This window comes from Anolis sagrei, chromosome 6, assembly GCF_037176765.1.
Source record: "Anolis sagrei isolate rAnoSag1 chromosome 6, rAnoSag1.mat, whole genome shotgun sequence".
In the NCBI taxonomy this organism is placed as follows: domain Eukaryota; kingdom Metazoa; phylum Chordata; class Lepidosauria; order Squamata; family Dactyloidae; genus Anolis; species Anolis sagrei.
This window is the reverse complement of record NC_090026.1, coordinates 60,822,299-60,843,577: the sequence shown is the minus strand read 5'-3', so window position 1 is coordinate 60,843,577 and position 21,279 is coordinate 60,822,299. Positions and strand designations below refer to the sequence as shown.

Genomic DNA, 21,279 nt, shown 5'->3' with positions numbered 1-21,279 from the left:
AGTTTGGTCCAGATCCATCATTGTTTGAGTCCACAGTGCTCTCTGGATGTGGGTGAACTACAATTCCCAAACTCAAGGTCAATGTCCCCCAAACCCTTCCAGTTTTTTCTGTTGGTCATGGGAGCCCTGTGTGCTAAGTTTGGCCCAATTCCATCATTGGTGGAGTTCAGAATGCTCTTTGATTGTAGGTAAACTATAAATCCCAGCAACAAGAATTCCCAAATGACAAAAGCATTTTTTTGAGTGGAGGACATACATTGGGTTGTTAGGTGTTTTGTGTCCAAATTTGGTGTCAATTCCCACAGTGGTTTTTGAGTTCTGATGGTATCACAAACGAACATTACATTTTTATTTATATAGATCATCATCATCATCATCATCATCATCATCATCATGGCAGCTTCACACCCAGTGGTGGCCCCGGTGGCGCAGTGGGTTAAAGCCCTGTGCCGGCAGGGCTGAAGACCGACAGGTCGCAGGTTCGAATCCGGGGAGAGGCGGATGAGCTCCCTCTATCAGCTCCAGCTCCTCATGCGGGGACATGAGAGAAGCCTCCCACAAGGATGCTAAAACATCAAAATCATCCGGGCGTCCCCTGGGCAACGTCCTTGCAGACGGCCAATTCTCTCACAACAAGACACTCCTGACACGACAAAAAAACCCAAAAAAACCCAGTGGTGGTGACTTTTGCCCTATTGGAGCAATTAATCCATTCAGGGCTTTAGTATGAATTTTGAAGGAACCGTCTAACATGTTGAATCGGATGAGGTTCAGCAATTTGGATAGCACCAACTGAAACTTAGTGGGGGAATTATTATTCCACTGACACTGAAGTCACCAGACACGGATGCTTTCCAAATTTTTGTATGTAGAGCATGAAAGACTGAATGGGGCTTCACTATTACATAAAACCAAAAATAGTTCACATGATTGGAAAGGGAAGCCATCCTTGTTATGGCCTCTAGTCATGGACACTCTGTAATTGCATTGAACTGAATGTAGTCACAAAGAACTTCTCAGATCTTAAGCTTGAGAAACTGCCAAGCATCCTGTGACTTCTGAGGATAGGCTCACATCCATGCCTCCAGTGTAGCCATACGCTTTAGCAGGAAATGCCTGCATGTGGCTCTCGAAAGGGCCTATACATGTGTTCCACCATTTGGTAGCTCAGCAAGAAAATATCAAAAGAAAAAAAGGAAGATTTTTTTTCTCCCAACAAGAAGGCCAAAGAAATTTCCCTCTGTGTTGTGCCACTATTTTGGCTGGAACCTGGTGTGGTAAAATCTGCTGGACAAGTCACTTCAGCACTTTTTAAAAACCAATATGGAAACATGACACTTACAAAAGGGAAAAAGAACTACGTGGTTTCATTTATGTAGACAATTTTAATGAAATTAACCACAATTTGAGTGTATAGTCAGAAACTGGACAATGTTTGATAGAAAAGAAAATCCTATGTAGCAGAAAGTTTAAGAATCCATTCAGCAAGAAAACCAAATGAAATACACTTCTTTAATAGTTCCATCCAGAAGAACACACTAAAGAACTTCTTCTACCAGATTTTGGTCCATGTTGTAGTTTACGTTGGCATGTGGGAAACACAATGTCTACGACCGAGTATATTTGCCCCAGATGTGCAACATAAATACAGATGCAATAAAGAGGAGGCTCATAACAAGAACTGGAACAGGGCCCCTGGAAGTAAGAGAAAACAAGAAAGTTATCAACATTAAAAATCTCCTTTTTATAATACTATGCATTTTCAAATTGTTTACTTAAGGTTTTCATAATGATTTTCTGTCCAATATACACCTAAAGTAGCTAACAATACAAAAACAAAACAGTGCAATACGATGAGACAGTACTTAATGATAATGCATATTGAGGTAAAATAATTCAGTATCTCAAAATGTGATGTCAGTTACAAGTGTTAGGCCCCTTCTACAATGCCATATAATCCAAATTATCAAATGAGGTAATCCACAATAATAATAATAATAATAATAATAATAATAATAATAATAAACCTTTATTTATACCCTGCTACCATCTCCCACAGGACTCGGTGCGGCTTACAAGAGGCCGAGCCCAAAGTACATAATCAACAAAAACACAACAGACAACAATACAATGCAACAATACATAAGCAAACAATAAAACAGTAACAAAAGCACGACACTGTTATAAACCTGTGGCAGGGCCAAATGTAATAGTTAAAATTCTAAAAATGCTGGGCATGTCCAGGTGAAGTAGACTGGATATTTTGGGAATAGAAGGGTGTGCAGACAATTCTAACTCTCTCATAAAGTGCATTAAGGAAAATTGCTTGGGATTCTATAATCTGGGAAGGCACACTGGAACATCCATGTTTTCAAGCTCCTTCTGAAGACTGCCAATGTTGGGGAGTGCCTGATATCCTTGGGGAGGGAGTTCTAGAGTTGTGGGGCTACCACCGAGAAGGCCCTGTCCCTCGTCCCCACCAATCGCGCTTGCGATGCTGGTGGGATCGTGAACAGGGCCTCACCAGATGAACGAAGGGATCTTGTGGGTTCGTATACGGAAATGCAGTCACGAAGGTAGGTGGGTTCCAAACCGTTTAGGGCTTTGTAGGTAAGCACCTGCACCTTGAATTGAGCCCGGAAAATGAACGGCAGCCAATGGAGCTCCTTGAACAGGAGGGTTGACCTCTCCCTGTAAGGAGCACCAGTTAACAGCTTGGCCGCCGCCTGCTGAACCAACTGAAATTTCCGGGCCGTCTTCAAGGGCAGCCCCATGTAAAGTGCATTACAGTAGTCCATTCTGGAGGTGACTAAGGCATGGACCATCCTGGCCAGATCCGCCTTCATGAGATACATTATTTACTTTGAACAGGATTATATGAGTCTACACTGCCAGATCCAGTTTAAAGCAGATAATCTGGATTTTATATGGCAGTGTAAAAGGGACCTTAGATTAAATTAAAAAAAATTAGAATGCCATGGCAGATAAATCTTTTCCCTAAGGTGAAAGTGCTTTTTAGGGGGCAACTGAGGGAGAGAAGTTAGGGCAACCACGGGACTGCATGCAGCCAGAAAATCAAACATTCCTGATGTAAGGACAAAGAGTTTCAAAGCTGAGGGGCTGATAGCAAAGATTTATCCCTAATACCTGCCAGCCTCATAGTCTCACTTGTAGGCCAAAACAGGCATTTTAACTGTATCCTTAGTATTAGCCAAGCTCATGTAGGTGGCACACCAAATGAGAGTCACAAACCACACTGAATATAGTCCGGAAGTAAACATATAATGTAGACTGATGCATAGCAGCTATAATGTGATTCAGACTCCTACAATCATTCCATAGGGACCCACAATGAAAAAGAGGTGAAAACAAAGCAAACAACACAGTTCTAAAGCACAACAGAGGATTTCTGAAAATTTTGAGGGAATTTGGGATCTTTGTATCCCTACTTCTGTTCTACTAGCAATTTGCACATTTCCCACAAACTGCACTGCAATAATCTGACGTGAACATAGCTAAGGCAGTGGTTTGATAGAATCATGGCTGTAGAAACTGTTTTCTGATTAAAACATCCTTAATAATAACAATAACAACAACACTTAATTTATACCCCGCTACCATCTCCCCAAGGTACTCGGTGCGGCTTACATGAGGCCGAGCCCAAATACAACAGTACAAGCAATAATAACAACAGTACAAGCAATTAAATCAAAAACAAAGACAATAAAATATACATCATTAGCAATAAGACAACACACAATTAAAAACAGTGGGAAGGCCAAATGTAAAGTTAAAATGGGGAAGAATGCTGGGACATGGACAAAAAGGTGATAGTGGCGTTTGTGGAAGGGCATACAAGCAGATCTAAAAATATAAGTGCTTGGAGGACAAAGTGCTATGGGATCATTATTCCGGGAAGGCACACTGGAACAACCACATCTTCAAGCTCCTCCTAAAGACTGCCAGAGTTGGGGCCTGTCTGATATCGTTAGGGAGAGAGTTCCAGAGTTGAGGGGCCACCACCGAAAACGCCCTCTCTCTCGTCCCCACCAATCATGCCTGCGAGGCTGGTGGGAGCACGAACAGGGCCTCTCCGGATGATCGAAGGGATCATGTGGGTTCGTATACAGAGATGCGGTCACGCAGGTAGGCGGGTCCCAAACCGTTCAGGGCTTTGTAGGTAAGAACCTGCACCTTGAATTGGGTCCAGTAGATGAATGGCAGCCAGTGGAGGTCCTTGAACAGGAGGGATTACCGCTCCCTGTAAGGAGCTCCAGTTAACAACCTGGCTGCCGCTCGTTGGATCATCTGAACCCCATCCAGCACAGGTTGCCACCCTATACCCCGGCCTGGTTTACGATCGACCAGTAGGACCTCTATCTTGTCGGGATTGATCTTCAGCTTGTTTGTCCTCATCCAGACAACCACATATTTTTGGCTGGAGTTAACACTTAAAATGTATCTGTTCCAACTTACATATAAATTCAACTTGGGGACTGCCCTCTACATAGTTTAATGTAAAATATCTAGATATTTTACATAAAACTATGTAGAGGGCAGTCCCCAAGTTACAAACAAGATAGGTTCTATAGGTTTGTTCTTAAGTTGAATTTATATGTAAGTTGGAACAGATACATTTTAAGTGTTAACTCCAGCCAAAAATATGTATATTATGAGCTTTGGATAGAATAGGCCAGAGTTAACCACCAGGCAAACTACCCTATTCATCCATCTCATCCAGGGTTTTTATATTCTATATTTTATTCTACTTCTTGTAACTTGGCCCAGCTCACTGTGTTCATTTTTGTTTTCTTATTTCATTTTTTGCATTTGATTTTGTTTTGTTTACATTTCATTTGACATTTTTCCATTTTGTATTAAGTGAAATATTTCTATGAAGGAACATCTTGTACTGTAAAGTTCAGGTGACTTCTTATTTTACTCAGTACTATGGTAGTCCATTTCAACAAGTTCAGTGAAGGCACTCAAATCAGGAAGTTTTAACATAGAAAGCAAAAGTATGAAAAGTAAACAAATGTCAAAAAGTCAGCAAAAAGCATCGAGCCACAAAATTTACCTGAGAAAACTGAAAAGCAGATGACAGGCAGAAACAAGAAATTACCTTCCCTGTTGGTTGGAGTTGGGTAGAGAGAAAATATAAAACTCAAGAGACAGAAATTCAGAAACAGAGGAAGGGAAATACGAGGGGTATTTTTTAAGTAAGGTCCGTTTTGTTGTAGACACTAGTAGTTCGCGTGCATATCGCAACGAGCGTGTGCGCCGTGTACCGGCATGCCTCGGGAACAACTATCCTCAGTTTCCACTCTGTAGCTAACCTGTACGGTTCTGTTCTGTGCTTTAAAAATGTTTAAGACTATCAACTCACCCGCCGCATGTGAGGTTCGCTTAGTGATACGGTTTTTGTCAGCAAGGAACCTGCCTGCTGCAGAAATTCATCGACAGATTTGTGAAGTGTACGGTGATACTGTTATGAGTGAAAGCAAAGTGCGTAAGTGGGTTCGGCAATTCAAAGATGGCCGTGACAACGTCCATGATGAGGACAATGATGAAGACGACGTGAAAACGGCAGTGAACTCTTGGTTATCGGAGCAGGCGGCAAGTTTTTATGAAGAGGGTATTTTAAAATTGGTTCAGAAGTATGTTAAGTGTTTGAACAAACCTGGCAACTATGTCGAAAAATAAAGTGAAGTATGTACATTCTGAAAATAAATTTACTTTTTTGAAATAAACTTTCATTGTGTACTTATGTTCAAACGGACCTTACTTAAAAAATACCCCTCGTAAATACACTAGATGCTGAGCTTCTAGTAAAAACTAGCTAATTCCTGCAAGCCTAAAAGATGTCCATCTCAATGTAATTCTTGAAGAAAACAACCAGAAATGCCAACAAAATGGGCCCCTACTGCTGACTTATTTTATACTTACACTTTGAGGCCAGGGGAATCCTCTGTATAGAATCTCCACATTCCTCCAGTGCCTGCAGAAGTGGTACGGCCTGCACTCCTTGTTCCACAGCTGGCATTTTTTCTACAAAAGGAAATCAGTAATTCAAATTCAACAATGGTCAAACATAATAATAAATAAGAAATTTCCTCGCCATATTCTTGACTTGTTCGACTGTAAGATTTTAAAAACAAATGTAGAGTCATGCCAGTTAATTTAGGAAGTCATTATGGCCTCATCTACCCTGACCATTTAATGCAGTTTCAAACCGATACTGATGAAAGCATTTTGCTGTGTGAAAATCCTGGAACCAGTTTAAGGCCTGGATGGCTGGCAAAAACTCGACCCCACAATGCTAGACATACGGTCACAAATAAATGCAGTCTGGTTGAAATGGTAGCAAACTACTGGCAATCTGTGTGATTCAAAATTGCCTGAACAACTCAAGGCTAAGATCTACACTACAGTTGTTTGCCAAGTAGCCCTCTATGGGGCAGAGTGCTAACATGAACAAGCCCTTAAGACAATGGGAAAGGAATGCTGAGATGGACACTTGGCTTCACCCTTCTTGACCATGTGCCAAATGATGACAACCGTCAAAGACTAGGAATAAAAGTGATTAGCAAGGAAATGCAGGAAGCAAGACTACAGTAGTACAGCCATGTAATGAGAAAAGAACCAACATCAGTAGCACAAACAGAACTTCATTTGGAGATTGCAGGACGAAAACCACATAGACAGCCAAAGAAAACATGGATGGACACAATCAACGATGTCATGCATGCTACCAACCCGAGAATGCCCAAGACAAAGGCCTTTTGAAACAACAGTTACAATGCTAACCCCTCCATTGGGAAAATATTTATTTATTTATTTATTTATTTATTTACTGTATATTTAATTGTATTAATTTTCCGGTTAAATATGCTTTTAGTGTGTCCCAAATTATACTTTGAGGCATTCCTTCTGTTTCATTTATCTTGAAGAATTTTTTAATTTCTTTCAAATTTTCAAATGTGGCAATCACAAGTGTTCACTTAAGACACAAATGAAGACCCTTCTCTTCTGCAGGCCTACCTACAGTTTTAATGACAAATTTTACATTTCAATTTTATGTGTGATTTTTGTTTGTGTATTTTGATATGTATTGCATGTAAATATGTTTTAATATTTGTATCTTGCAGAGTGTTTTTAATTGAGCATGTGTTTTGATTTTGTTTTAATGATGTCGTAACCTACTTTGAGTCGTGAGAAGAGGTGGGTAGGAAATAACATTATTATTATTATTATTATTATTATTACTATTATTATTATTATGACATCCCTTTTCAACCTTCTCTTCTGCGGGCTAATCATATCCAGCTACCTAAACCATTCCTCATAGGTTTGATTTCCAAAACTGTGATCATTTTGGTCACCCTTCTCTGAAAGCATTCTAGGCCCTTTCAACAAAGTATAAAATCCACATTGAACCCAATTATATGGCAATGTGGACTCAGATAACCCAGTTCAAAGCAGATATTATGGATTGTCTGCCTTGACATTCTGGGTCATATAGATGTGTGGAAAGGCTCCTAGCTTCAAACTGCATTCAATGAGAGCATACATAAGTTGTAAAAGTCTGAGAGACTAAACAGTGCCTCATGGCCCTTCCAGAGTGGCCCTAGACCCCAGGACCCGAACACAGGTTTTCTGTTTTAAACTGGATTATATGAGTCTGCACTGCCAGATAATCTGGGATAAAAAGAAAAGCTGGGGTTAGATCTTGGAATATAGGGCCTGTAAGGAAGGGTCCTAAGCCTCTGCTCTGGGTTGGCCCCATCATCAGGAAAATGAGCAGGTTTGCTTTGGTTTTGGTGGTGTCTTTCTAGGTCTTCCACAGTTGACTTCTGAAAGCAGATGCTCTGATCTCTCGCTTACCTCTGCCGGACTGTGGAGCCCGCGGCTCTTGGAGCAACCGCCTTGCTCGGGGAGCGGCCAGAGGCGCCCACATTGGTTGCACTGGGGTTCGGGCCCGGCTGAAAAACAAAATAATAACAACACAATGATTATAATAAACTTTATTTGTATTCCACTCTAACTTCCTTTGGGGACTCAGGTCGCTTTCCAACAAAACAGGCAAAGATTCAATGCCTATAAAACAGAAACAATAATAACCTTTATTTACATCCCACCCTCTCTCCCCAGAGGGACTTGAAGTGGCTTACAACAAAACAAACAAATACACTAAATGATGTAACACAGACAATAATCACATATCAGTTGATCAAAAGAAAATAGCACAATAATATAAACATAACTAAATAAAACAATTCAAAAGGCTACAAGACCCTCTAAAACCAGTTTATAAAGCCATTTTAAAAAAGACATTCCTATGATCAGAGTATCTAGGCTATAAATCAGGGGTCCTCAAACTAAGGCCTGGGGGTCGAATACGGCCCTCCAAGGTCATTTACCCAGCCCTCACTCGGGGTCAGCCTAAGTCGGAGACGACTTGAAAGCATACAACAACAACAACCCTATCTCATTAGCCAAAAGCAGGCCCACACTTGCCATTGAAATACTAATAAGTTTATATTGGTTAAAATTGTTCTTCATTTTAATTATTGTGTTGTTTTTAAGTGTTTTTTGCACTACAAATGAGATATGTGCAGTGTGCAAAAGAATTCATCCTTTTTTGTTTTTCAAATTATAATCCGACCCTCCAACAGTTTGAGGGACTGTGATCTGGCCCTCTGTTTAAAAAGTTTGAGGACCCCTGAATTAGACTAACCTAACCTAAACTTTTTTTTTTGAGGATCCTTGCTATAAATTATAGTTCTAATAACCATTTAAAATCCTGTCCGGGTGGTTGATACTTTAGCCTAGGCATGGGCAAACTTCAGCCTTCTAGGTGTTTTGGACTTCAATTCCCACAATTCCTAACAGTCTACCGGATGTATTGTCGAAGGCTTTCATGGCTGGAATCACTGGGTTGTTGTAGGTTTTTCGGGCTATATGGCCAGTCTCAAGACCTGGCTCTGCCGTTGCGCTTTCGGAGAGTAGCCGCATAATTTTATGCTAGTGCTTCCCCAACGTTCTCTGTCCCAGGAGTCCCCGTCCCCCCATGTATAAAAGTTTGCCTATTTTCCTATCTCTCTATGAGTTCTCCCTTACAATTAGTTCTGCCCCCTAATCTCACCGGAGTTTTTAAATCATTTTATGTACATGCAGCCTGCTCTCTATCATTATGTTTGGTTCCTATGTTCTATGTATATTGTTTTATATGTTTTGATGTTTACATTTTAATGTTATGTTGTTTATTTTATTGCAATTTGTATTGTTATATTGTAATTCTTGTTTGGGCTTGGCCTCATGTAAGCCGCTCCGAGTCCCCATTGGGGAGATGGTGTCGGGGTATAAATAAAGTTTATTATTATTATTATGTTCTAGAACAGTGGTTCTCAACCTGGGGTCCCCAGATGTTTTTGGCCTACAACTCACAGAAATCCCAGCTAGTTTACCAGCTGTTAGGATTTCTGGGAGTTGTAGGCCAAAAACATCTGGGGACCCAAGGTTGAGAACCACTGTCTAGAAGCATTATCTCCTGACGTTTCGCCTGCATCTATAGCAAGCATCCTCAGAGCTTGTGAGGTATGGGGATGCTTGCCATGGATGCAGGCGAAACGTCAGGAGTGAATGCTTCTAGAACATGACCTTATAGCCCGAAAAACCCAAAACAACCCACTCTACCGGATGTTAGGAATTGTGGGAGTTGAAGTCCAAAACAGCTGGAGCGCCGAAGTTTGCGCAGGCCTGCTTTAGCCATTATTAAAAGCCTGCTTAAATGGCCAGGTTTTCAACTCCTTCCTAAATGTTATAAAGGTGGGTGAAACCCGCGAGATTAAATTATCTATATAAATAAAAATGTAACGTTCGTTTGTGGGATTAATAGAACTCAAAAACCATTGGACGAATTGACAGCAAATTTGGACACAAGACACCTAACAGCCCAATGTATGTCCTTCACTCAAAAAATTGATTTTGTCATTTGGGAGTTGTAGTTGCTGGGATTTAGAGTTCACCTACAATAAAAGAGCAATTTGAACACCACCAACGATGGAGATGAACTAAACTTGGCACACAGTTCTCCCATGACCAACAGAAAATACTGGAAGGGATTGATGGGCAGTGTCCTTTGGTTTGGAGTTGTAGTTCACCTACATCCGGAGATCACTGGACGCAAACAATGATGGATCTGGACCAAACTCTACACGAATACTCAACATGCCCAAATGTGAACACTGGTAGAGTTTGGGAATCATAGAATCGTAGAATCAAAGAGTTGGAAGAGACCTCATGGGCCATCCAGTCCAACCCCCTGCCAAGAAACAGGAATCTCTACGTGGGGTTGCCTTTGAAGACGGCTCGGAAGCTCCAACTAGTCCAACGGGCGGCAGCCATGGTATTAACAGGAGCAGGGCGCAGGGAGCATACAACTCCCCTGCTGTACCAGCTCCACTGGCTGCCGATTAGCTACCGGGCCCAATTCAAAGTGCTGGCATTGGCCTTTAAAGCCCTAAACGGTTCTGGCCCAACATATCTATCCGAACGTATCTCGGCCTATCAGCCCACCAGGACCCTAAGATCTTCGGGAGAGGCCCTAATCTCTATCCCACCTGCTTCACAGGTGCGGCTGGCGGGAACGAGAGACAGGGCCTTTTCTGTGGTGGCCCCGTGGCTTTGGAATGCCCTCCCTGTAGAGATAAGATCAGCCTCCTCGCTGATGGTATTTCAAAAAAAACTGAAGACATGGATGTTTGAACAGGCATTCGGCTAATCCGATGCGATGAAGTTTCTGATCATGGACTGGCAATCACAGACAACGAAATTGGATTATGATTTTAATTAAGAGATGCTTTGGTCTGTATTGGTGGCCCAATACTGTGTATTGTATATGTACTTGTGTTTTATATTTTTAATCTGAATATTGTTGTTTTTAAATGTTGTAAACCGCAATGAGTCGCCGATTTAGGCTGAGATATTAGCGGTATACAAGTGTACTAATAAATAAATAAATAAAATAAATAAATAAATATTGCATTCAAATCACTCCTGACAGATGGCCATCCAGCCTCTGTTTAAAAGCTTCCAAAGAAGGAGCCTCTACCACACTCCGGGGCAGAGTGTTCCACTGCTGAACGGCTCTCACAGTTAGGAAATTCTTCCTCATGTTCAGGTGGAATCTCCTCTCTTGTAGTTTGAAGCCATTGTTCCATGTCCTAGTATCTAGGGAAGCAGAAAACAAGCTTGCTCCCTCCTCCCTGTGGCTTCCTCTCTCTGTTTAATTCCTATTGGATTCCAAGGAAGCTCTCTGAAGTCAGGTCTATTGCCAATAATGGACTGAATGAGGGCAAACAAACTGAAACGTAATCCCCCTGACAGATGGCCATCCAGCCTCTATTTAAAAGCTTCCAAAGAAAAATAGAATCTTGACATTGCTGGGATTTATAGTTATAGTTCACCAACAATCACAGAGCATTCTGAACCCCACCAACGATAGAATTGGGCCAAACCTCCCACACAGAACCCCCATGTGGGCCACAGCAATGTGTGGCAGGGGACGGCTAGTAAAACATAAGACAACACTACCATTATACAACAAATTAAAATACGCAATTTAGATCCGATTAAAACAATAGTAAAGCCAGCCTGGGCAGACTGTCAGGCTCTCCTCGCCTACCATGGCAATCCCTCCTGCTGTCCTTCCTCTCACAGACTACGCGACACGTCTCAGTCGCCCAAACAGGGGAAAAGAGGGCCTCACTCTGCCACAGGACCCCAAAATGCAGCTGACTATTGCAGTGCCCGGCTCCAAGAGGGACTTCCGTTCTTACATCCGAAATTGGGAGTGGACAAAGCGACAGAAAACAGGCAGTGCTTTAGCCACCCCAAGCCGAAGCACCTATCTAACACTGACGTGGCGGAGAGAAGGGCGCATGCGCAGTGGAGCCGCGCCACGTGAGGCGGAAGCGGAGGCTAAAGATGGCGGCGGAGACTCGGGAGAGGGAAGAGCAGGGCGGGCCGGCCGTGTTTTTCCTGCACCCGGACTTGGGCATTGGAGGCGCCGAGCGGCTGATTGTGGACGCGGCGGTCGCGCTCCGTGCGCGAGGCTGCCGCGTGCAGATTTGGACGCCGCGCTTCGACCCCTCGCGCTGCTTCTCGGAGGCGCTTCAGCTGGATGTGCGGACGGCCGGGGGCTGGCTGCCGCGGAGCATCCTGGGAAGGGGCCACGCGCTCTGCGCCGCGCTCCGCATGGTCTGCCTCGCGCTGCACGTGCTGCTCCTCAGCGGAGAGGCGCCCGACGCCTTCGTCTGCGACCAGGTGAGGGAGGAGGATCATAGAATGAAAGAGTTGGAAGAGACCTCATGGGCCATCCAGTCCAACCCCCTGCCAAGAAGCAGGAATATTGCATTCAAAGCACCCCTTTTTAAATTTATTTCTGGTGTTGCTGCAAGGAGGTCCTCCTTTGTGCATGTGGCAGGGCTCAGGTTGCATTGCAGCAGGTGGTCTGTGGTTTTTCTTCCTCTACACACTCGCATGTCGAGGACTCCACCCTGTAGCCCCAATTCTTAAGGTTGGCTCTGCATCTTGTGGTGCCAGAGCACAGTCTGTTCAGCGCCTTCCAAGTCTCCCAGGGGGGAGTCTCTCATCTGGTATCACCTTCGGATTGAGGTGCTGGGTTTGGGCCTGCCACTTTTGGACTCTCGCTTGCTGAGGTGTTCCAGCGAGTGTCTCTGTAGATCTAAGAAAACTATGTCTTGATTTAAGTTGTTGACGTGCTGGCTGATACCCAAACGGGATGAGCTGGAGATGTCTCTGCCTTGGTCCTTTCACTATTGGCTGCTACTTCCTGGCGGATGTCAGGTGGGGCAATACCAGCTAAGCAGTGTAATTTCTCCAGTGGTGTAGGGCACAGACACCCCGTGATAATGCAGCATGTCTCATTAAGAGCCATATCTACTGTTTTAGTGTGGTGAGATGTGTTCCACGTTGGGCATGCGTACTCAGCAGCAGAGTAGCATAGCGTAAGGGCAGATGTCTTCGCTGTGTCTGGTTGTGATCCCCAGGTTGTGCCAGTCAGCTTTCGTATGATGTTGTTTCTAGCGCCCAATTTTTGCTTGATGTTCAGACAGTGCTTCTTGTAGGTCAGAGCACGGTCCAAAGTGACTCCCAGGTATTTTAGTCACCCTCCTCTGGACACATTCCAGCTTGTCAATATCTCTCTTCTCTTTTTCACTACAATTCAAGAGAGATATTGACAAGCTGGAAAGTGTCCAGAGGAAGGCTACTAAAATGATCAAGGGTCTGGAGAACAAGCCCCATGAGGAGCGGCTTAAAGAGTTGGGCATGTTTAGCCTGTAGAAGAGAAGGCTGAGAGGAGATATGATAGCCATATATAAATATGTGAGAGGAAGCCACAGGGAGGAGGGAGCAAGCTTGTTTAGTGCTGCCCTGGAGACAAGGACAGGAAGCAATGGCTTCAAACTACAAGAAAGGAGATTCCATCTGAACATGAGGAAGAACTTCCTGACTGTGAGAGCCGTTCAGCAGTGGAACTTTCTGCCCGGAGTCTGGTGGAGGCTCCTTTGGAAGCTTTTAAACAGAGGCTGGATGGCCATCTGTCGGAGGTGCTTTGAATGCAATTTTGAGGTCTCTTCCAACTCTATTATTCTATTCTGTTTACTTCAGTAAATTCCCCTTGCGGCTATATTAAAGTCCACATTTGTCTTTCTTTCCAGGTATTCAAACGCCAGCCTCCATTTTTGACAAACCCTTCCAATGGACGCAGCCTTAGAGGGGTTTTTAATTCCATCCCTTCCTTATATCTCTTCCAGATCCTTAAGAGACGACATCTTATTAGATGTCTGTTAAATTCTTTGTTTACCTTATCTTTTCAATACCATAAGCAAGCATGCCATCCATATTTTAAGTTATAGCTCTCCAGATTAAGTGAAGTGTGGTCCTGTAATCTAAACCATTGCAGTAACCAGCTAAATCTTTCTGCTTTATAGTATTTATTTATTATTATTTATTTAAAAGTTTTGTATACCGACCTTCTCACCTCTTTTGAGGGACATAAAGTCACATACAGTTAGTAAAACAACATAATTCATATTACAATAACACATTAAAACAGCAAATATATTCAAAACTACAATGGTCAGTCATCATACTAAAATCGATTGTACATCATCTTCCATCCATATCTCAGGGTGTTGGCTCACTCATCGAATGCCTGTCTCCATAACCACGTCTTCACCTGCTTCCTGAATGTCAGGATAGAAGGGGTGGTTCTGATCTCCAGTGGGAGAGAATTCCAGAGTCGCGGGGCCACCACCGAGAAGGCCCTATCCCTCGTCCCCACCAAACGCACTTGTGAGGCCGGTGGGACCGAGAGCAGGGCCTCTCCAGACGATCTTAATAATCTTGATGGTTCATAGGGGAGAATACGTTCGGAGAGGTAAACAGGGCCAGAGTAGTAGAGTAGAGCCAATCCCTTAGATGAGAACACATACATACATTGATGTAAGAAAATGCATGGGGACACAACCTATTTTTATATTGTATTTTTGAAGATAGACTATTACTCATTCCAGATACACGCAGAGGTTTCTCATTGCATTTGTATGACACACCTATACACTGAACCCAGCTGTTAATATGTCGTGACACACAGTTTGGAAAGTTGTGAGTTAGAAGCTAGCTTCAAACTGTACTGGCCAGACAGACTCTCACAAAAATCATCTGCACAGGGAAACCACTTTCTTTAATGCCTGTTAGAAACTGCATTAAAAGGTGAGTGTGGATGGGGTCTAAGAGGGTGTAACCCTCAGACTGCACAACCTGAGGCTTTGCAGGTGTTTGGGATTCCAAGTCAGTTTGTCCAATGATCAGGAATTCTGGGAGCTGAAGTCCAAAATGCCTGGAGGGCTGCAGGCTATGCAGGCCTGGACTAGAGCAAATCATACAAATCAGGTATAAAATCACAGTCCTCTTCTTCATGGGAGTTGTTTTCATTCATACGTTGGTTTTTGTGTTTCTCCAGGTGTCTGCCTGCATTCCAGTCCTCCGCCTTTTCCGGACCCGCAAAAAGGTTTTGTTTTACTGTCACTTTCCTGATCAGCTCCTAACAAAGAGGGAATCTTTTATTAAGCGTCTCTATAGAGCGCCATTGGATTGGTTGGAGGAGTATACAACTGGCCTGGCGGACTGTATTCTGGTCAACAGTTGTTTCACAGCAAGTGTTTTCAAAGAAACCTTCAAATCATTGTCTCATTTGAATCCAGATGTCTTATATCCTTCCTTGAATTTCAGTAAATTCGATACCGTTGTTTCATCCGACGTAGCTAGCATAGTTTGCAAAAGGAGATTCCTGTTTCTTTCCATCAACAGGTATGAAAGGAAGAAAAACCTAATATTGGCTTTGGAGGCCTTGCATGAACTTCGTAGTAGACTTGATGCTCACGAATGGAGTGAAACTCATCTGGTTTTAGCTGGTGGATATGATGACGCAGTTCAGGAAAATGTGGACTATTATGAAGAATTGAAAGCTGTTGCTGCTAAGCTTCGTGTTGAAGAGCAGGTCACATTCTTGCGATCATTCTCTGATGAACAGAAAATCTCTCTTCTTAGTAGCTGTATTTGTGTGCTGTATACACCAAGTAATGAACATTTCGGCATTGTTCCTTTAGAAGCAATGTACATGAAATGCCCAGTCATTGCAGTAAATTCCGGGGGACCTTTGGAATCCATTGTAAACAATCAGACCGGTTTCTTGTGTGAGCCTCTTCCAACCCAGTTTGCAGAAGCCATGGAGAAATTTGTGAAGATTCCTGCTTTAAAGAGAACAATGGGAGCTGCAGGAAGAACCAGAGTTCTGGAAAAGTTTTCCTCTGAAGCATTCACTGAAAAGCTATATCAGTATATTCATAGTTTAATGCAATAAAAATTAAGGTATTATGTAATGTTGGTCTGTAATGTCTAATTTTTATAGTCTGAGCTAAACACTGTGAATGGTTTAAACTGGATGTGCTTTCACTGACTACAGTGTTCCTTCACTTATCGGGGGGTTCCGTTTCAGGACCACCCACGATAAGTGACAATCCGCGAAGTAGGGGCGCTATATTAATTATAATATTTATATAGCCAAAACATGTATACAGCCAAAAATTGGGCGAAATGCCCAAACAAACCCGCTTCCAGCCACTAGAGAAACCATTGCCGGACACAGGGAAGGCACGCTGCAGCCCTTTTGAAGGCTGCCCGGAGCTCCTGAGGGTGGCCAGCCCAGCCAATCGAGAGAGAGCAGGGTCCGTCCCCCATTGACTGGCTACTCCACTGGAATTTTCCCGCTGCCGAGGGGGCAGCTAGGAAGAACCCCCCTCTGACACCTTTGCGGTGTAAAAAAGGCAAGGAGGGAGGCAGGGAAGGCAAGGAGGAGGAGAATGGATGTGGGGGCGCTGGGCTCACCTCGGGCTGCACAGGAAAAACCTCGGGCCGCGCAGGAAAAACGCGAAATAGCGAATCCGCAGTAAGCGAACCGCGAAGCGGCGAGGGAACACTGTACACCTTTGTGAATCATTTGACCAAATCCCATTCTGCCATGTAATGAAATACTTGAATAACATACTTGAATGGTTTTATGAAATTTGGATAATTTTGTTTACATGATTTGTTGAAAAGAAATAAAAATATTAAAATGTTTGCCTTGTGAAGCCTGCCATACATTATTTCACTTCACTTCACCTTATTTCTTAATTAGTCGCTCTCCACCAAGGTGCTCCGAGCAACTTACAATCTAAAATAGCATTTACACAATATAAAAAACATTCAACATAAAAACATTCAACAGTGACTATTTGGCAAATTAGATCTGATTACTTAAATGCACAACCAAACAGCCAAGTCTTGAGTGCCTTTACAAAAGGTTGCAACTCTGACATTGCTCTAATGTATGGAGGCAAAGAGTTCCACAGAATTAGAGCATAGGTCGAAAAAGCTCTACACCTTGTAGCTTCCAGGTGTACCTCCCTAGGGCACGGTATGTATAGCAGATTTTCCTGGGTGGGTCAAGGTGACCACTGATGGAGAAAAGGAATGAGGCAGTCCCTGAGATATAAAGGTCCTGGGCCATTTTGAGCTCTAAATGTCAGGATCAGTATCTTGTAAGAGATCCGATGTTCTACTGGTAGCCAATGCAGTTGTTGCAGAATCCGTGCAATATGGGATCTTATAGATGATCCTGCTAGCAGCCTGGACCATCCGAATCTTCTGGGTTGTTGACTTCGGAAGACCAGCATATAAGGCGTTGCAATAGTCCAACCTCGTGGTGACTGTTGCGTGGATTACCGTTGCCAATGCTTCTACCGAAAGGTAGGATGCCAATTTCCTTGCCTGGCGAAGATGAAAAAAGGCCTGCTTACTTATGGCAGTGATCTGGGCCTCCATCGTCAGTGATCAGTCCAATACAACCCCAAGGCTTTTAACAGTCACAGACGGAACCAGAGCTTCCCCATCGAAATAAGGCAGAGACTGGATTAATTCTGGCAGCTGGCCGGGTCAGAGTATCTCAGTTTTTGCAGGACTCACTTTTAGTCTGCTCGCTCGCAGCCAACTCATCACTGCTTCCAAACACAGCCTAAAGTTCTCAGGAATCGCAGTTGTCCCAGGTTCGAGACGCAAGAGTAGCTGGGTATCATCTGCATACTGGTAACACTCTATGCCAAAGCTCCGCACCAGTCCAGCAAGTGGCCGGACGTAGATGTTAGATAACGGGCGAGAGGATAGCACCCTGGGGAACTCCACAGCAAAGGCAGGAGCTCTCAGAGCTTTGGCCTAACCACTCCACCCTCTGTCTCCGGTCTTGAAACTGGTGTAATACAGCTTCCTCCAGTAATATCACATGTAGTAACCAATAGATACCCATAAAACTAATTTGCTTAAAAGGCCTTTACTCTAGTACAGTTCAGGAACTCCATATATCCGTATGAGTCGCTAGTTCAGATCTCATTCTGTATAGCAGTCTAGTTATAGACTGAGACAGAAATGCATTTTAAGGAAGCAAGGCCTTGACTCAACTCTTGATTGGAGTAAGCATAACACAGGCAAATTCTTTTCAGTTTCATATCAGTTTTGTGATTCAAAGAGTTTGTCACTTAACACAAGAGTAGTCACCTTGGTACTTTATTTAGCACCCTCATCAGATTGGTGAAAATAAACTGAAGTATTGATATGATCGAATAAAGTTGAGTGATGCTATACCTGCTGAATTTAAATATATTTGTGGTTACGCTATTAAAATTTGCCATATCAATATAAGAAAACACCAAAGAACTATGAATGAAACCATAAACCCAATCAAGGGGAGAGAAGACGGGCTATAAATAAAATAGTAGTAGTCGTTGTTGTAGTGCAAAGTAGAACTGTGACTAAATATGGAAAATCTAGACATCTCGCAAATCTGTCCTGGATGCCACCATTAAGATATGGATAGCTTCAGCATGTTATATTCATTTTTAAGGTACCTTTCCATGCTGGGCTCAAGCAGTTCTCAATAAGATCTCTTGTATATAAGTCATTTTAGTATGGTCGCTCTATTTAACTCACACTTTTACAGCTAGCCCTTTCTTTTGAGTGAGCTTCAATATTTTGCTTACTTTTTTGCCTTTATTCTCACTACTATGGCTTCCAAGCAACAGCCCTGTGTTTCCATTGTCTCTGGTGTCCCCAAAGTACTTTATTTTTTCCTGACATGTTATCATCAAAATCATTTCTATATCAAGTTCAGATTAAAAACAGACAAGAGAGGGATGGAAAGTCTCCAAATTCACAGACTGAGATAAAATTGTTGGGGAGGAACTGCATTCCATTAGTATAAGGCCAAAGGCAAACATTTGGGACCAAAAAGGCCAGCAAAGTTTAACTTGAAATTCTGAAATTACTGTAACTCTTAGGAATGACATTTCCGTTTTTTAGAAAGGGACAAATGAATACAAAATCCTTTTCCATAAAAATGCTATTAGACATTTAAAAGTCCTGGTCTCTTCCCGAACACAAACACGTGGTTATAGAAATGCGTAATATTCCAAATGCAAGAGACAGCAATATGGTAATTATGATTACGTGGGGTTGCCTTTGAAGACAGCTCAGAAGCTCCAACTAGTCCAAGGCTCGGCAACCATGATTTTAACAGGAGCGGAGCGCAGGGAGCATACAACCCCCCTGTTGCGCCAACTCCACTGGCTATCGGTCTGCTACCGGGCTGAATTCAAAGTGCTGGCGTTGGCCTTTAAAGCCCTAATCGGTTCCGGCCAAGCTCTCATCTGACCGCATCTCTGCCTATGAACCCACCAGGACTTTGAGATCTTCCGGGGAGACCCTGCTCTCGATCCCGCCTGCTTCTCAAGCTCGGCTGGCGGGGACAAGAGATAGGGCCTTCTCGGTGGTGGCTCCTCGGCTGTGGAACGCCCTTCCTACAGACATTAGACTAGCACCATCTCTAATGGTATTCCGCAAAAAGGTGAAGACCTGGATGTTTGTGCAGGCGTTTGAGTAATTTAGTGCAATCTGGTAATGGAACATAGGAATGGAACAATGGACGATGAACCTGGACTACGCTTGGATGATGAGAAGATTGGGTACGGTTGTTTTTTGTAATAATTGTGCATTGTAATTGCTTATTGTTAACTTATGGATAATGTGTTAAGTCAATTGTTATATGTTGTATGGAACCACTGCTGTTTCTACTGTTTTTACTGTTTGTGAACCGCTGTGAGTCGCCTTCGGGCTTGAGATACAGCGGTATATAAGCAAAGTAAATAAATAATAATAATGATGTTGCTGCCTAAATATTCTCTCTGAATATTTAGGCAGCAACATCAGTTCACAAAAGAACATATCCATAAAGTTTACCAACCTAACAATTTATTTACAGTTCACATAGGGACATATTGACCAAGGTATTAGAACTCCTTTGGCAAGTCTTAATTCTGGGGCCAAGTACTTAGAATCATAGAATCAAAGAGTTGGAAGAGACCTCATGTGCCATCCAGTCCAATCCCCTGCCAAGAAGCAGGAATATTGCATTTAAATCACCCCTGACAGATGGCCATCCAGCCTCTGTTTAACAGCTTTCAAATAAGGAGCCTCCACCACAGTCCGGGGCAGAGAGTTCCACTGCTGAACGGCTCTCACAGTCTGGAAGTTCTTCCTCATGTTCAGATGGAATCTCCTCTCTTGTAGTTTGAAGCCATTGTTCCGTGTCCTAGTCTGCAAGGAAGCAGAAAACAAGCTTTCTTCCTCCTCCCTGTGGCTTCCTCTCACATATGTATACATGGCTATCATATCTCCCCTCAGCCTTCTCTTCTTTGGGCTAAACATGCCCAGCTCCTTAAGCCGCTCCTCATAGGGCTTGTTCTCCAGACCCTTGATCATTTTAGTTGCCCTCCTCTGGACACATTCCAGCTTGTCAATATCTCTCTTCAATTGTGGTGCCCAGAATTGGACACAATATTCCAGGTTTGTTCTAACCAAAGCAGAATAGAGAGGTAGAATTACTTCCCTGGATCTAGACACTTTGCTCCTATTGATGCAGGCCAAAATCCTATTGGCTTTTTTTGCTGCCACATCACATTGTTGGCTCATGTTTAACTTGTTGTCCACGAGGACTCCAAGATCTTTTTCACACGTACTGCTCTCGAGCCAGGCATTGTCCCCATTCTGTATCTTTGCATTTCGTTTTCCCTGCCTAAGTGGAGTATCTTGCATTTGTCCCCGTTGAACTTCATTTTGTTAATTTTGTTAGTTTTGGCCCATCTGTCTAATCTGTCAAGATCGTTTTGAATCCTGCTCCTGTCCTCTGGAGTATTGGCTATCCTTCCCAATTTGGTGTCGTCTGAAAACTTGATGATCATGCATTCTAGCCCTTCATCTCAGTCATTAATAAAGATGTTGAACAGGACCGGGCCCAGGATGGATCCCTGCGGCACTCCACTCGTCACTTATTTCCAGGATGAAGAGGAAGCATTGGTGAGCACCCTCTGGGTTCGTTCATTTAACCAATTACAGATCCACCTAACCATAGTTTTGCCTAGCCCACATTGGACTAGTTTCCTTGCCAGAAGGTCATGGGGGACCTTGTCGAAGGCCTTACTGAAATCCAGGTACGCTACATCCACGGCATTCCCTGCATCTATCCAGCTTGTAACTCTATCGAAAAAAGAGATCAGATTAGTCTGGCATGACTTGTTTTTGATAAATCCATGTTGACTATGA

General features: G+C 43.2%; 2 protein-coding genes across 2 annotated transcripts; one reads left to right on the top strand and one right to left on the bottom strand.

The window, feature by feature from the left end:
- Positions 1-1,365: 1,365 nt before the first annotated feature.
- On the bottom strand, positions 1,366-11,887 carry SEC61B (SEC61 translocon subunit beta). Its single transcript, XM_060781487.2, has 4 exons — positions 11,687-11,887; positions 7,885-7,982; positions 5,947-6,048; positions 1,366-1,695 (listed from the first exon to the last, which is right to left on the bottom strand). Exons 1-4 carry the CDS (start codon positions 11,687-11,689, stop codon positions 1,608-1,610), a joined length of 291 nt encoding a protein of 96 aa, XP_060637470.1. The 5' UTR covers positions 11,690-11,887; the 3' UTR covers positions 1,366-1,607.
- A 45-nt stretch (positions 11,888-11,932) lies between these two features.
- On the top strand, positions 11,933-16,710 carry ALG2 (ALG2 alpha-1,3/1,6-mannosyltransferase). Its single transcript, XM_060781486.2, has 2 exons — positions 11,933-12,327; positions 15,053-16,710. The coding sequence occupies exons 1-2, from the start codon at positions 11,989-11,991 to the stop codon at positions 15,950-15,952; spliced, it is 1,239 nt and encodes a 412-aa protein (XP_060637469.2). The 5' UTR covers positions 11,933-11,988; the 3' UTR covers positions 15,953-16,710.
- Positions 16,711-21,279: the final 4,569 nt, after the last annotated feature.

Excerpts from the sequence above, each read along its gene's own strand:
- ALG2 (XM_060781486.2), top strand. The coding sequence starts at position 11,989 with ATGGCGGCGGAGACTCGGGAGAGGGAAGAGCAGGGCGGGCCGGCCGTG. Across the intron at positions 12,328-15,052 it reads ACGCCTTCGTCTGCGACCAG|GTGTCTGCCTGCATTCCAGT; the intron begins GTGAGGGAGGAG and ends GTGTTTCTCCAG.
- SEC61B (XM_060781487.2), bottom strand. Across the intron at positions 6,049-7,884 it reads GGCTCCACAGTCCGGCAGAG|AAAAAATGCCAGCTGTGGAA; the intron begins GTAAGCGAGAGA and ends TTCCTTTTGTAG. Across the intron at positions 1,696-5,946 it reads GATTCCCCTGGCCTCAAAGT|GGGCCCTGTTCCAGTTCTTG; the intron begins GTAAGTATAAAA and ends TCTTACTTCCAG.